The sequence below is a fragment of the Eptatretus burgeri genome, chromosome 12 (assembly GCF_056783735.1).
Source record: "Eptatretus burgeri isolate ZD-2024b chromosome 12, Ebu_testis_v1, whole genome shotgun sequence".
In the NCBI taxonomy this organism is placed as follows: domain Eukaryota; kingdom Metazoa; phylum Chordata; class Myxini; order Myxiniformes; family Myxinidae; genus Eptatretus; species Eptatretus burgeri.
This window is the reverse complement of record NC_140972.1, coordinates 52,755,722-52,769,559: the sequence shown is the minus strand read 5'-3', so window position 1 is coordinate 52,769,559 and position 13,838 is coordinate 52,755,722. Positions and strand designations below refer to the sequence as shown.

General features: G+C 42.0%; 1 protein-coding gene across 9 annotated transcripts in view; it reads left to right on the top strand.

The window, feature by feature from the left end:
* Window positions 1-13,838, top strand: part of DCTN1 (dynactin subunit 1) — a 74,502-nt gene that overhangs the window by 48,746 nt on the left and 11,918 nt on the right. For all 9 annotated transcript variants that reach the window (XM_085850576.1, XM_085850575.1, XM_085850574.1 and 6 more), the window contains 3 exons: window positions 5,484-5,636; window positions 5,748-5,908; window positions 13,172-13,340. In XM_085850576.1, coding sequence (XP_085706702.1) covers window positions 5,484-5,636; window positions 5,748-5,908; window positions 13,172-13,340 — 483 coding nt within the window. The remainder of the gene's footprint in view (window positions 1-5,483; window positions 5,637-5,747; window positions 5,909-13,171; window positions 13,341-13,838) is intronic.

The window sequence follows — 13,838 nt, the reverse complement described above, 5'->3', positions numbered from 1 at the left end:
TAAAAATGCAATTACGGGCACAATTTTTAAACATCTTTTAATGAAACTTTATATATTCATACAACATTGGGGGAACACATGAAATATGTACCGATATATATATATATATATATATATATATATATATATATATATATATATATATATATATATATATATATATATATATATATATATATATATATATATATATATTGGGTAGTCGATCTAGTCGAAAAAAATTCAATTGAGATTTGTTCTACCCTTATTATTGGTTCACGAAAAATATAAGTGACCACTATATTCGTTATTGTTGTGCATGTCTGTCTGTCTGTCTGTCTGTCTGTCCCGAGCATAGCTCCGTGGGTTTTGATCCGATCCTGATGAAATTTTGGTGGGAGGTTTATATCATGATCGAGTCGTGTTTTCCTGAAAATGGGCGTGGTCCGCCCATTATGGGCGGAGCCATGCCCAAAAAACGTGTTTTTAGGGGGTAGCCGATTTCAGTTTGCATTTTCTCCTTGAGCAGCGTTTCTCAACCTTTGATGGCCCATGGCCCCCCTACCGAGTCGCTTAACATTCGTGGTCCCCTGCCCTTCAATAAAAGATGCAGATTTCGTTTTATGAAATTTATTTACTCAGTCTTAAAAGATAAATCAAAGTAAACATTTTTCGAAGCAATACAATCAATGAGACACTTGCTGTTGGGCTTGTCTGACGAGGCCCCTTATGTCCGGCTCCGTCTTGGACACAGCAAGGCGAATGTCGTTCCCAACGTCAAGACGGTTTCTGGACTTCATTTTAATGGTCGCAAGGTCAGAAAATCCAGTTTCGCAAAGATATGTTGTGGTGAATTAAAGAGCATTACGGATGCCTTCTTGCTTAGTAGTGGATACGCATCCTGAAAAGACAACCAGAAGGTGGAGTGGTCTTCTTTGTTACTGAAGACCAGCTTCATTGCTTTTGAAACCTTCAACTCTGCCAGCTCCTCTGCTTTGTCTTCAGTAGGTTCAATTTTGGTGTTAAACGGGTCTTTGTGCCACGGGACATCCAACGGTGCATCGTCGAAATACGATTTGAACTCTGCGGAGAGATTCTCGAGATGTCTAGTGATGCAATCTTTGATGCCGACGGGAAGCTCAATCCTCTGCGTCTGCAGGTGCTCGTCCAAGAAAGGAAACGAGGCAGTGGACCCGGCCTTGATTCGTGCCTGCCAGACTTCCATTCTCACAGACAGTCCGGCAACCTTGTCTTGAACGTCACTGACTGTCACATCACGGTCTTGCAAGGACTGGTTCATTTCGTTGAGTCGGCCGAATATATCGGCCAGGTAGGCGAGCATCATGACGAACTCTTCATTGTCGAAGTGGACATGGAGGTTGTTTTCGTTGTCTCGCAGGAAGATTTCCACCTCAACCCGGAGTTCATACAGCCGAGAGAGGCATTTCCCCCTCGATAGCCAACGGACTTTGGTGTGGAACAGAAGTCCAACATGTTCCGCTCCCATTTCGTTGGCCAGGAGTTGGAAGAGCCGATGATTTTTGGCCTTCGCACGAATGAAGTTGATCACTTTGACCGCGACGTCCATGACTTCCAGCAAACGAAGCGGAAGAGTCTGACGCAAGAGCGTATCGGTGTAGCGAACAGTGGGAGGACGTCACATGGGGCCATTCGTTCTTCACAAGCGTGACGAACCTTCCTCTGACGCCGACCATCACTGGGGCACCATCAGTACAAATGTGCTTGAAATTCTGCCAACCAAGTCCATTAGCTTCAAACAAAAAAGAGTCCACAATAGCTTTGATATCTGCCGCTGTCGTTGTGGTTCGTTAGGATGTTGCAGAACAAGAACTCTTTCTTCATCTTTCCCTTTCTCTCGTAGCGAGCGAAGGCGATCAACTGGCTCTCCAGGGCGGTGTTGGTAGACTCGTCTAATTGAAGGCTAGCCTGGAGCGTGCTTTGTTTGATTTCGGAGCAAACTTGACGGCACACATCAGCGGCCATGTCGTCAATCCGTCATCTGATCGTGTCATTAGAGAGCGAAACTTGCTGGATCTTCTTTTTCGCCTCTGGTCAGATCATCAATTCCACCATTTTCTCTCTACATGGCTTGATAAGGTCCTCAGCAATAGTGTGCGGCTTCTTGCACTTCGCAATTTGGTATGCCACTTCGTAGCTGGATTGAAGAGCAGGTTTTTCTTCTGGCCAGAATCCAAATTTGGGAAGTGTCGCTTCACGGTCATATCGTGATCGTTTCGCATACAGAGCGTCAATATTATCTTCCTTCCTTCCGGGATGCATCTTGTCGCGATGGTTTGAAAGTTTGGATGGACGTAGTGACGCATTTGACATCACGACAGAGCAGTGCAGACATTGCACGCAGTCCACGCCATCTCGACTGACATTCGTGAATGCAAACGTGACATAGCTGTCATTCCATTTTCGAACCTTCGACATCTGAGAAAAAAATTGAAAAAAACAAAATTCTAACGTTTTTGTAAACATTGGTTTACTATGAATGCCCTGTGGGCTCCGCCTTCTCTTTTAAAATCGTGGTTAACCTCATCTACCCTTTTTACTTTGACACGATGACCGGAGACTCGTCACTTTAATTGTACATTACAAGCTTCTGCATTCTGAATCGCAGTTTTTCGGCGTCCGCTCATGGCCCCCCGGTCGAAGGCCGATGGCCCCCGGTTGAGAAACGCTGTCCTAGGGGTTTTGTCGAATCTGACGGGTTTCGATATTTGGTTAGCCCAATGGCACCTGCATAGCCCCACGGAGCTCGATTTTTTTTTTTTTTTTTTTTTTTTTTTTCATTTTCGTCACAAGGTCACGAACTTAGAAAATTGCGATTTTGACATAAAAATCAGACGACCGCCCAAACTTTGAGAGCTAGGATGACAATATTTTTTATGCATAATCTTGAGGTCATTCCCCACCTAAAGTCTTGAGACCATTTTTCTCTATCTCAAACACATTGCCCGTGGCGCCCCCTTCAAGTTTGTTTTTACACTGATTTCATCAAAGTCTGGTTAATCCGAGGAGTGCGAAATGCCATATAGCTTATATGACGTTATATTGTTCCTGGAATGTTCCAGAGGAAGTTTTGCACCAAAGGTCATAATCCTTGACCTTTGACCTTTAAAGTTCACAAAGGTCTAATTTTCAAAGTTGTGGGAATCGAACCGGGTTTTCGACCTTCGACGAACTAACTCCATTAAGCTATAGCACATATCCTGTTTCCTTATTTTAATGTCTGCAACATTGTTTTGTGACCTTTAAAGGTTATGCAAAGGTCAAATTTTTAAAGTTGTTGAACGAAACTGGGTTTTCAACATTTTGCAGCTAATAACCTGTCACTCGTACCACATCATGTTGATCATTTTTATAACTTGGTCAAAAATTATCACATTGTCTCATCCTTGACTTCTGAAACAATCTACATCGTTAAATACCGCTCGTGGACCATCGTCATCTTCAGACTTGTCAGCATTTAAAATGGCGATTTCAGTTAATACAATGGCGATTTCGATGAAACTTGGTTGGTAGGTTCATATCATGACCTAGTTGTGTGCAAATGAGAACCGTTGCTGTGGACACAAATGTTGCCTGGCAACGGGACTTTGAAATTTTAGAAAAATCATAAAAAATATATTTTTTCGAAACTCAAAAATCGCGCCACGACTGTGGGCAGTACATTCAGCCATATTGTCAAAATTTTCCAGCCGAATCCGATGAAAACTGTCAGAGAAGATAGACTTTGTATGAACCCTGGTCGAAAAAATATATAAAAAACGAAGTTCGTTATATCTCATAGACTATGAGTCAGATATACATGAAACTAGTATGGTAGGTTCATGGTATGTCCTAGTTATTAATGCATGAAAAATGCTGGGCCATTGTTTTTTTTTTTTTCAATTTTTAATACATGTTCTGGGCTCGTGGAAGAGCGATTACACAGAACAAAGCAGGACATAACATAGCAAAGGAAACAGCAGGAGAAAGGTGAACCACCAACAGCAGGGCGGAGGGAGAAAGTAGACGGAGACAGACAAACAAGGGATCCAGGTAACGATGTGGGATATGGGAGAATGCAAAGGGTGGACAATATGGATATGTAAGCAAAATTGTGTTTCACCAGTTTGTGATTTTTTGTCAAGATCTGAGGAGAGGGAAGAGACTGCTGCCTGTCTGGTAGAAGGATGAGAGATGTCATGGCAGAGAGTGGAGTCATCAGCAAAGAGATAAAGAGGATTTTCCAGAGTCAGTGAGCTCACTGATGAAGATTAAGAATAGGATGGGGCCTAGACCACTGCCTTGGGGTACTCCAGCCTTGATAGGGAGAGGCGATGAAAGTGTTCCATTGAGAGACACGTTGACTGTGAGAGTGGAGGAAGTCAGCATTCCAAGAGTGGAGTTGGCCTTGGATTCCATAAGCAGACAGTTTGGAGAGCAAGGCAGGATGCCAGACTTCAAAAGCTCGAGATTAGTCCAGAAAGACGGCCGTGATCTCATGTCTGATATTGAGGGCCTCCACCATTGTTGGGAGAGTGGAAGCAACATATCCAAGGTAGTGTGACCAGGTCTGAATCCGAATTGATGATCTGAAATGAGGAGGGGATTGGGACCATACTCTTTGCAGAGCGTTGGTGCTGCTTAAGCAGTCTCCTTGGCTATTGGGCACAATCCTGGACGGGTCACCACTCCGACACAGTATAACAGCATGCCTGCCCTCTTTTTGCCGACCTCGGAAGGATGACAGGCCGAGTTCACCCCACCTGGTATTAATTCAACAGCTGAGCGGGATTGAGCAGGACTGAGGACCCTAGGATCCAAAGCCCACTACTCTAACCATTAAGCCAACACCAGGATCTGAGATGAGGCTGTTGGAGAAAAGGAATGATTATATTTCAACTGCAATGATGGATACCATGACCTTGCTGATGATTGGAAGTACAGTAAGCTAATTTGTATGTCGTTAAAGGTATCCGTTTTTGCACATTTCAATGTAATGCTGTGATGTTGGCTGATTTCCAATTTCCCACGTGGATAAAGGAGACCAGTTCTGGTGTGTGTGTGTGCGTGTGTGTCGTGTGTGTCGTGTGTGTCGTGTGTGTCGTGTGTGTCGTGTGTGTCGTGTGTGTCGTGTGTGTCGTGTGTGTCGTGTGTGTCGTGTGTGTCGTATGTGTCGTATGTGTCGTGTGTGTCGTGTGTGTGTGTGTGTGTCGTGTGTGTTGTGTGGTTTTTAAGAACCTGTGAATACGTGAAGTGCCAGTGTATAAGCAGGTCACACTTTATGACCCATGAACATGTGGGTTCCGACAATATATGAAAGATGTTTGTGGGGAAGAAAGGGATGAAAAAATGTGCGTATTTGTGCATGTTATAAATAGATGACTACAACTTGTTTTTGACCGATGAGTAATCCTTCAGATGTAAAACACATATATATGCTCCTAATACTAGCAGAAATTATTGTTTGTGAATGTTCCCGTGACTAGGCCATTGACATGGAGCTGCGAAATATGGAGGTACAACAGGCAAACCATCATGTGGCTCTCATGACCACCTTTATGCCAGACTCGTTTCTGCGTCATGGCAGTGATAACGATTGCATCCTGGCTACGCTGCTAATTCCCCGGCTTGTGTGCAAGGTGCCCAGGGAGGGTGGGGGTTATTTGTCCATTGCGGCATACCTTTACTGATAACGTTCGGATCATGGGCAAGAGACCTGAGCTGATCCTTTTGCATGGTGCCATTTCCAGGCAGAACTTGTGAGCAAGCAAGCTGTGGAGAAGTTTGATTTGTCTGAAAGCAGGGAGAAAGAATCGATGATGCGTGGTGCTCAGGGTGAACACCTGAGCTTCTCAGCAGGACTTGTGTACTCGCTGAACCTGCTCCAGGCTGTTCTGCATAAATACGAGACGTGAGTGTTGGGGTGTGCTTTTGAAATGCCCAAATACTGACTACTTTTTAGGTCAGCTCGCTGACCTAATATAACCGTTCGATGTCCGCAGATCTGTCTGTCAACAATTTTTATTTTTCTATCTCCTCCTAGACGTCTCGGCCAATCGAGTTCTAACTTGACAGGATGATAATACTAGTTGCTCTCTGTAGATCGTCTGAGCCCTTTTTCGCATTTTCACCTTGGGACCAAGGTTACAGGGTCATTAAGTAAAAAATGACCGCTTGGTCGAATGGCCTATAAGGAAGCATTGGACGGCTATAATGCAGAATGGCTTTCATAGGGATTATTAAGAAGATTTAATTTGACCAACTAGTTTCTAGTTACCTCGGTCGTCTGGCCCTGTTTATCCAGCATCAAGTTGGATACATTATGTCGCCTGGGATGATGACGAGATTGGTGTTGGTCCGACAGAGTGGTGCTTTGGTGTCATCGGTCTTATGACAAATGAACGCATCCAGGCTTAGCACGCTCTGTCGTCGGGAGAGCGCCATCTGGCCTGCTACTCCAGACCTTGCGCACCCAGTCCTGGACCAGTCCCTCGTCTATCCACCCCTTCTGCTGTGCACGAACAATGACGCCGGCTGGAAACTTGTCTTTGGGCATTGTCTTCCTCTTCAACACAACAAACGTGGGAAGCTTGCCACCATCTGTGGTGCAGGCGAGCATGACGGTAAATCGGTCCTTCTGGTGACCAGTAGTGTTGATCGTCACATTGCGCACAAGCTTGAGGTGAGTGTTCTGTTATTAGACGTGCAGTGGTCCTTTCCCTCCGGAGACTGTTTAGCATCCGTTCGTTAGAAGGAAAACATACCGGTTGTATTTTTTTTTTCGAGGTTCGCTGACTTCAACACGGCTTCACGCGGTTATTTTAAGTTCAATTTAAATTCTGTTTTCACTTTACTTAGTCGCTAAGGTTGATTAACACTCGGTTGCATCAAGTTTTGTGAAAATTGAATGTTTATATCCTCGGTCTGTGTGGAATGCATTGCAGCGACGGGTAGCTTCCATGGGTTTCCATCCGTTTCCGTGCCATATAACGAGGCTGTCTTAAGTTCAAGTTGATTTGATTTCTGTTTTCGCTTTTGGGACCTTCTGGTGTCGCTACACATTTAATGAAGATAAGTTTCGTGCAAATCCGCTCAGAAACACACTTTTCATGAGGAAAATATATTCAATTCAAATAACCGTGAGACTCTGGAAGGGACATCACATGCTTTTTATTCACTGCTTCACCTCGTAACCTGTCCTCCTGAGGGACTGCTTATTCGTCGCATCTGTGATATTAATGTTTATATTTTAGATGGTTTGGGGATGTGCTCTATAAGGATCTGAAAGAATTCTGGTGAAAAACGGACGTTTTAAGATTTTGTTAGGGCATTTCATCCGACGCTGCGAAGACGTGCAGGCAGCGAGTGATTGAGCTTCTCGGTGGCCCGAGGGTCCTTTTTAGTTGGGGTCCAGCTCTGTCCTGGATACAGCCATTAAATGCACACACTTAGAGTATTTATTTCACGGTCATAAACGCCGGTTTGAAAATTGTATAATGGAGATTTTTGCTTCGAGCGGCTTCGCACGTTTATTTTAAATTCAATTCCAATTCTGTTTTCACTTTCCATAGTCGCTAAGGTTGATTAACACACGGTTGCATCAAGTTTTGTATACATCCGAGCTGACTGTCAAATCTACTCGGGTGTATTATTTTCATGTGTGTACTGAGGTTGTATGAATTTAAATAAAACTGACATCCCTCTCCTCACCCCCACTCATTTCCATTTGTATTTTTAAATATCAGCTAATTTCATTCCCAGATGCCAGTGAAATTGCATAAATTCACACAATGAGCCAATTTCCTTTTATAAAAGCGTATGGATGCTGATATTTAAATAAGTTTGCACGACTTCATTCTGGCTTAAATATGAGATCCCAAACAAGGAACTTCAACATAGGAGTAGGCCATTTGGCCCATCAAGCCTGCACAGTGGAGCCAACATTTGGTTGCTTTTTCATGCTAAAAATCCTTCAGGAACATCAAATAAGGAAGCAGCATGTACCATTTTTAGTTTTTTGTATGAGTCGTCTGGGGTTCTAACCACCGACCTACCACACTCAGAGTGGATGCGCTAACCATGACAACACCGAGTTTGGTTAAACAATGTCATTTTTTTCAGAGCCACCCCAGAGGAAAACGAATGCCATTCATTGTTGTGAAGCTCTCACTTATGCAGTATTTGATCTTTAATTTGCTTATGCCCTCTTCTGTATTGGCATCTCATAAACATGCGCTTTGAACTTTCGTTGTCCTCCCAACCCCCTTTGGCTTTGACTGCCGTGACCCAATTGGGAACTGATACTGGGCTCGCGTCGGACCTATGTACAGAAGATTAAATTCATTCAAAAAGAACCCAGGCAACGCCGGGTACATTCACCTAGTGTGTGTGTATATATGTATATATATATATATGTATATGTATATATATATATATATATATATATATATATATATATATATGTATATATATATATATATGTATATATATATATATATATGTATATATATATATATATATATATATATATATATATATATATATATACACACATATACATATATATATATATATATATATATATATATATATATATATATATATACACACATATACATATATATATATATATATATATATATATATATATATATATATATATATATATCTTCTTCTTCTTCTTCTTCTTTCGGCTGCTTCCTTTGAGTCGCCACAGCGGATCATCCGTATGATCCGCAAAGTGATTTACACAGGTTTTACGCCGGATGCCCTTCCTGACGCAACCCTGGTCCCCTCTTACGACACAGGGATAGATATATATATATATATATATATATATATATATATATATATATATATATATATATATATATATATATATATCTATATATAATATATATATATATCTATCCCTGTGTCGTAAGAGGGGACCAGGGTTGCGTCAGGAAGGGCATCCGGCGTAAAACCTGTGCCAAATCACTTTGCGGATCATACGGATGATCCGCTGTGGCGACCCCGAAAGGAAGCAGCCGAAAGAAGAAGAAGAAGAAGAAGATATATATATATATATATATATATATATATATATATATATATATATATATATATATATATATATATATATATATATATATATCCACCCCTTCCACCCCTATATATATACAGTGGTACCTCTACTTACGAATGTCTCTACATACGAATGTTTCAGGTTACGAAGCGCCTGAACGGGAAAATATTGCCTCTAGTTACGAAGGCGTTTCAGGATACGAAGTCAAAAATACAGTACAGTACGCGCTGCTTTTCGCTGCTCCCAGAGTTTCCCGAACGTAAACAAACTTGTAGCTGCTCTGCCATTGGCTATCGCCTAAAATCTGCCTGGCAACCCTTTGCGTATGCGTGTATCCCAGCATGCTCTTCGTGTCCCTGTCCCGCTCTGTAAATATAGTTATACTGTATACAGTCTATGGTCCCGCTACGAAGTGCTCGGACAGTGTTACAGTACAGTACGCGTGTGGATTACAGTAACTTTTATTCACAATGGACCCCAAGAAAGCAATGAAGAAAAGTGGTCAAGGAGAAAAGAAGAAGAAGAGAGTTTTTCTGGCCATACAAACAAAGCAAGAGATAATAGAAAGGTATGAAAAGGGGATGCGTTTGATTGATCTCTCAAAGGAATATGGACGTAATATATCGACGATCGGCACGATAATAAAACAAAAGGAAGCCCTAAAAGCTACGGCTCCTTCCAAAGGCCTCTCTGTCATTTCCAAGAGGAGGTCGGCAGTGAACGATGAGATGGAGAGGTTGTTACTCGTGTGGATAAAGGAGAAAGAGATCGCTGGTGACACAGTGACAGAGGCCATAATTTGCGCAAAGGCAACCGCCATCTTCACTGACCTCGTGAAGGAGTTTACAGGCGAGGGAAATTCAGCGCAGTTCGTAACGAGAATAGCAGTTAAAAGGTAAATGAATATTTTTATTATTTCCTTTATTCTTTGTTTTTTACATTATGTGCCTCTCGTTTTATGTTTATTGTGCGGTAATCTAATTTTAACATGTATTTGTTTCATGTTCTGATGCATTTTTATGATTTATTAAAAAAAAAAATGTCCGAATTTTGCGGGGCTTGGAACGGATTAGCGCATTTACATTCAAAAGGCGTCTCTACTTACGAAGGTTTCAGGTTACGAAACTACTCCCAGAACGAATTAAATTCGTAAGTAGAGGTACTACTGTATATATATATATGTAGATATATATATATATATATATATATATATATATATATATATATATATATATATATATATATATATATATATATATATACATATATATATATATATATATATATACATATATATATATATATATATATATATATACATATATATATATATATATATATATATATACATATATATATATATATATATACATATATATATATATATATATATATATATATATATATATATATATATATATATATATATATATATATATATATATATATATATATATATATATATATATATATATATATATATATATATATATATATATATATATATATATATATATATATATTGTTACAGCTGTGGAAATTCGCGTTACACCATAAAGAGTCCTCAGGTGAGATATATCGGGAAGTTCATGTGTAGTTAGCCCAAACCCGTTGTATAGAGGGAATATATGTGATCCATTTGGGCTGCGATTCTTCAGTTAGTCGTTTTTCTTTTGCTGTCGTTAATTTCGTGCAAGAACAACAACAAACATCGCCACAACCAACATCTCAACGATCACGCCATTCACTAGACGACACCAACAATCACGCCATTCACACCACGACGCCACCTTCCACAACTACGCTACCACATCTTCGCCACTCGCCATTCAACGAGCACCGTGCGGTCACGATCTCCGCGGGACGGATGGGAGGGGTGGAGTGGCAGTGGCGGCCGGGGTGCGAAGGGGCATCTCCCGCCCAAATCTTCCGTCCCTCGTCGTACGGCGCGTGGGGAAGAAAACCAACAACGCCTGTGGGATTTTCCCTTCTGCTTTTCCCGCGCTTTGGCATGGGGAAGGTGCGATTTGGGCCAGAGGTCAAAGGTGAAAAAGGTGGGGGCCTGATTTTTGGGGAATAATTCCCTGGCCCCGAGCCAAAACTGACTTTCTTCGTCCCCCGCACGGCGTGGGGAGGGGGGAACGAGAGGGCACGCCCCTTTTTGGGAATCTTCCAGAAGGGAGGTGGAGCCAGAAATGGGGCGGGGTGAAGGGCTGAGCCCCGCGCTACAAAAGGGGCGGACGAGGAGGGTTCGTGTTCGTCTTCTGGTTCGGGCGGCTTCTTGTCGGGTTCTTGTTCCAGTCGGGTTCTTGTTCCTATGGGTTCGTCTTGTCGTCGTTTGGCCTTGCTTCTTTGATCCTCGCGTGAGCCCTGGGACCCCGTGAGCGAGCGTGGAAAATAGCACCGAACAAACCCCGTCCGTTTCCCCAAAACACCGTCCGTACTTTCGAGCGGTCCACACGAGCGACGCGTGGCACAAGCTAGCGGACCACGCCGGAGGGGCTCGGAGTTGCGGTCGCAAAGGAAGGACTCGACACGCTCAGGGAAGTCGCGACTTCCATTTCTTTTGGGTTCTGTGTAAACGTGTGTGTGTGGTGCCAGTCTGGTGAAGTAAAATTGTACAAGTGTTCTGTGTAGTAAATCATATTCGGTTGTAGCTCTGCATCGTTCCTTGCTTGTGTTTCTTTACGGTGATTGTAAATACGTGTATTGCTTTTATTGTAATTTCTTGTTTGACTATAATATATGTGCTTGTGCGTGTGAATTAAAAGTGTGCTTGTCCAATTGTTCCCTCTTTGCTTCGTCTCCTTCTTTTAATTGACTCTCCATCCTGCATCACGTAAGGGATTCGTAGTGGGTTTCAACATCCCGGTAATTAATCAGAACCGTCAAGGCCGTCGATAACTCTGCTCGGTTATCCCTGAAATACGGAACGAACCGCTTAAGCGGTTCGTGTCCGGAGTCGGCCTGTGGCGTGCTCCCATCCCTCAGCAGATTACCCGTGCGAGTAGCGTAGGTATATCGACTTTCGGCGATTTAGCCGATCTCGCGCGGGTGGACTGCGTTCTGGGTGGTGGTGGGGTTAAACCCCCACCTGTGACTGGTTTCTGGCGGTAGTCCCAGGAGGGTCACGACTGAATTGTCCGTCTGGTGGGCGACGCGGTCGCGATTCGAGTTACGTGACCGATCGCACGCCGGCAGGCGCGAATTCGCAACAATATATATATATATATATATATATATATATATATATATATATATATATATATATATATATATATATATATATATATATATATATATATATATATATATATATATATATATATATATATATATTACACTCCCCCCCCCCACTGCCACAAGAGAAATTGTACTAAATTTTTGCATCTATTGGTGAAAGGTGTGTGTGTGTGTGTGTGTGTGTGTGTGTGTGTATATGTGTGTGTGTGTGTGTGTGTGTGTGTGTGTGTGTGTGTTCTCGTTATAACCACAGCCACTTCTCGCTAATTGTTTTAACAGGTAATGTTACGAACCTGACTCATATCATCCACGGATATTTCTCATGTATCCTATATTTCCATGAATCCATTTTGCATTCAGGAACAAAACAATTATGTTAAACCATTTTGAAATTGCCAATCATCTAAATGCTGAAAATTATGTTTAAAAGACCATTTTTATCACATATTTCATTCTAGCAATGGCAGGTTAAAAGTGCCCCGCGAACTGAACTGAAAAAGTGTGCACACACACTACGCGTGCACAAAAGGTCTCATTTAACATCCATACATCTTTTCAAAAGTCGTGTATTATTATATGTACATGTCATAAGGGCAAATTTGCCATCACAATTATTGTGCAAGTACATCCTTGGAAAAACGAGATTCTAAAAGTGCCACGTGTTTGCACAGGGCAAAACAGATCTTTTATGAGTAATTGTTATGGAGAGAACACAGCTCCTCAAATTGCTTTCATATTAATGTCCTCTGAAACTGCTCCCACTACCACATGGAAGAGAAGTTGTAAAAATAATTATTTTCTTCATCTGCCACGTTATTCTTGCAGCATTTAATCATGTTGATTGTGCTACTGTTCTTCCACCAGGGCACTTACCCAGTGTGACGTTGAGGTGTACCGCAAGATCGGCAGTTTGTATGGAGAGATGAGTGTGCATGAACGCTCGATCGACAACCTCATCGAACTATTGCGCAACGACCGGCTCGATGAGACGGTTAATGTGGAACCTTTGACCAAAGCTATCAAGTACTATCAGGTAGGGTGTATTTGTCTTAAAATCTTGCTTTTTTTAATGTTGTTAATCTTATTTTGGTTCAAAATGAGTTTCTAAGTGTGTGTGTGTGTGTGTGTGTGTGTGTGTGTGTGTGTGTGTGTGTGTGTGTGTGTGTGTGTGTGTGTGTCTGTGTGTGTGTGTGTGTGTGTGTGTGTGTGTGTGTGTGTGTGTGTGTGTGTTTTCTCCATAACTGCAAAACCATTAAACCTTGCAGTCTGAAACTTTGTATGCATATTAAGGGAACTCCAAGGAAGTGCAAGAGTGAAAATTGGGTGTTTGGGTTAATTAAAACACCCCTTTTGAAGATAAATGACCGCTTTATTTAATTATATCCTGTATCGGGCACATCCTCGGCTGTCTCGCTCTCGATTGGGTCTTAAAGGTCCCATGACACTCAAAAGTACTGAAATTGCATACATGAGCATGTGCTTATTGGCTCTCCCCATGAACCTTCATGCAAGGACATGCCCACCACTGCCA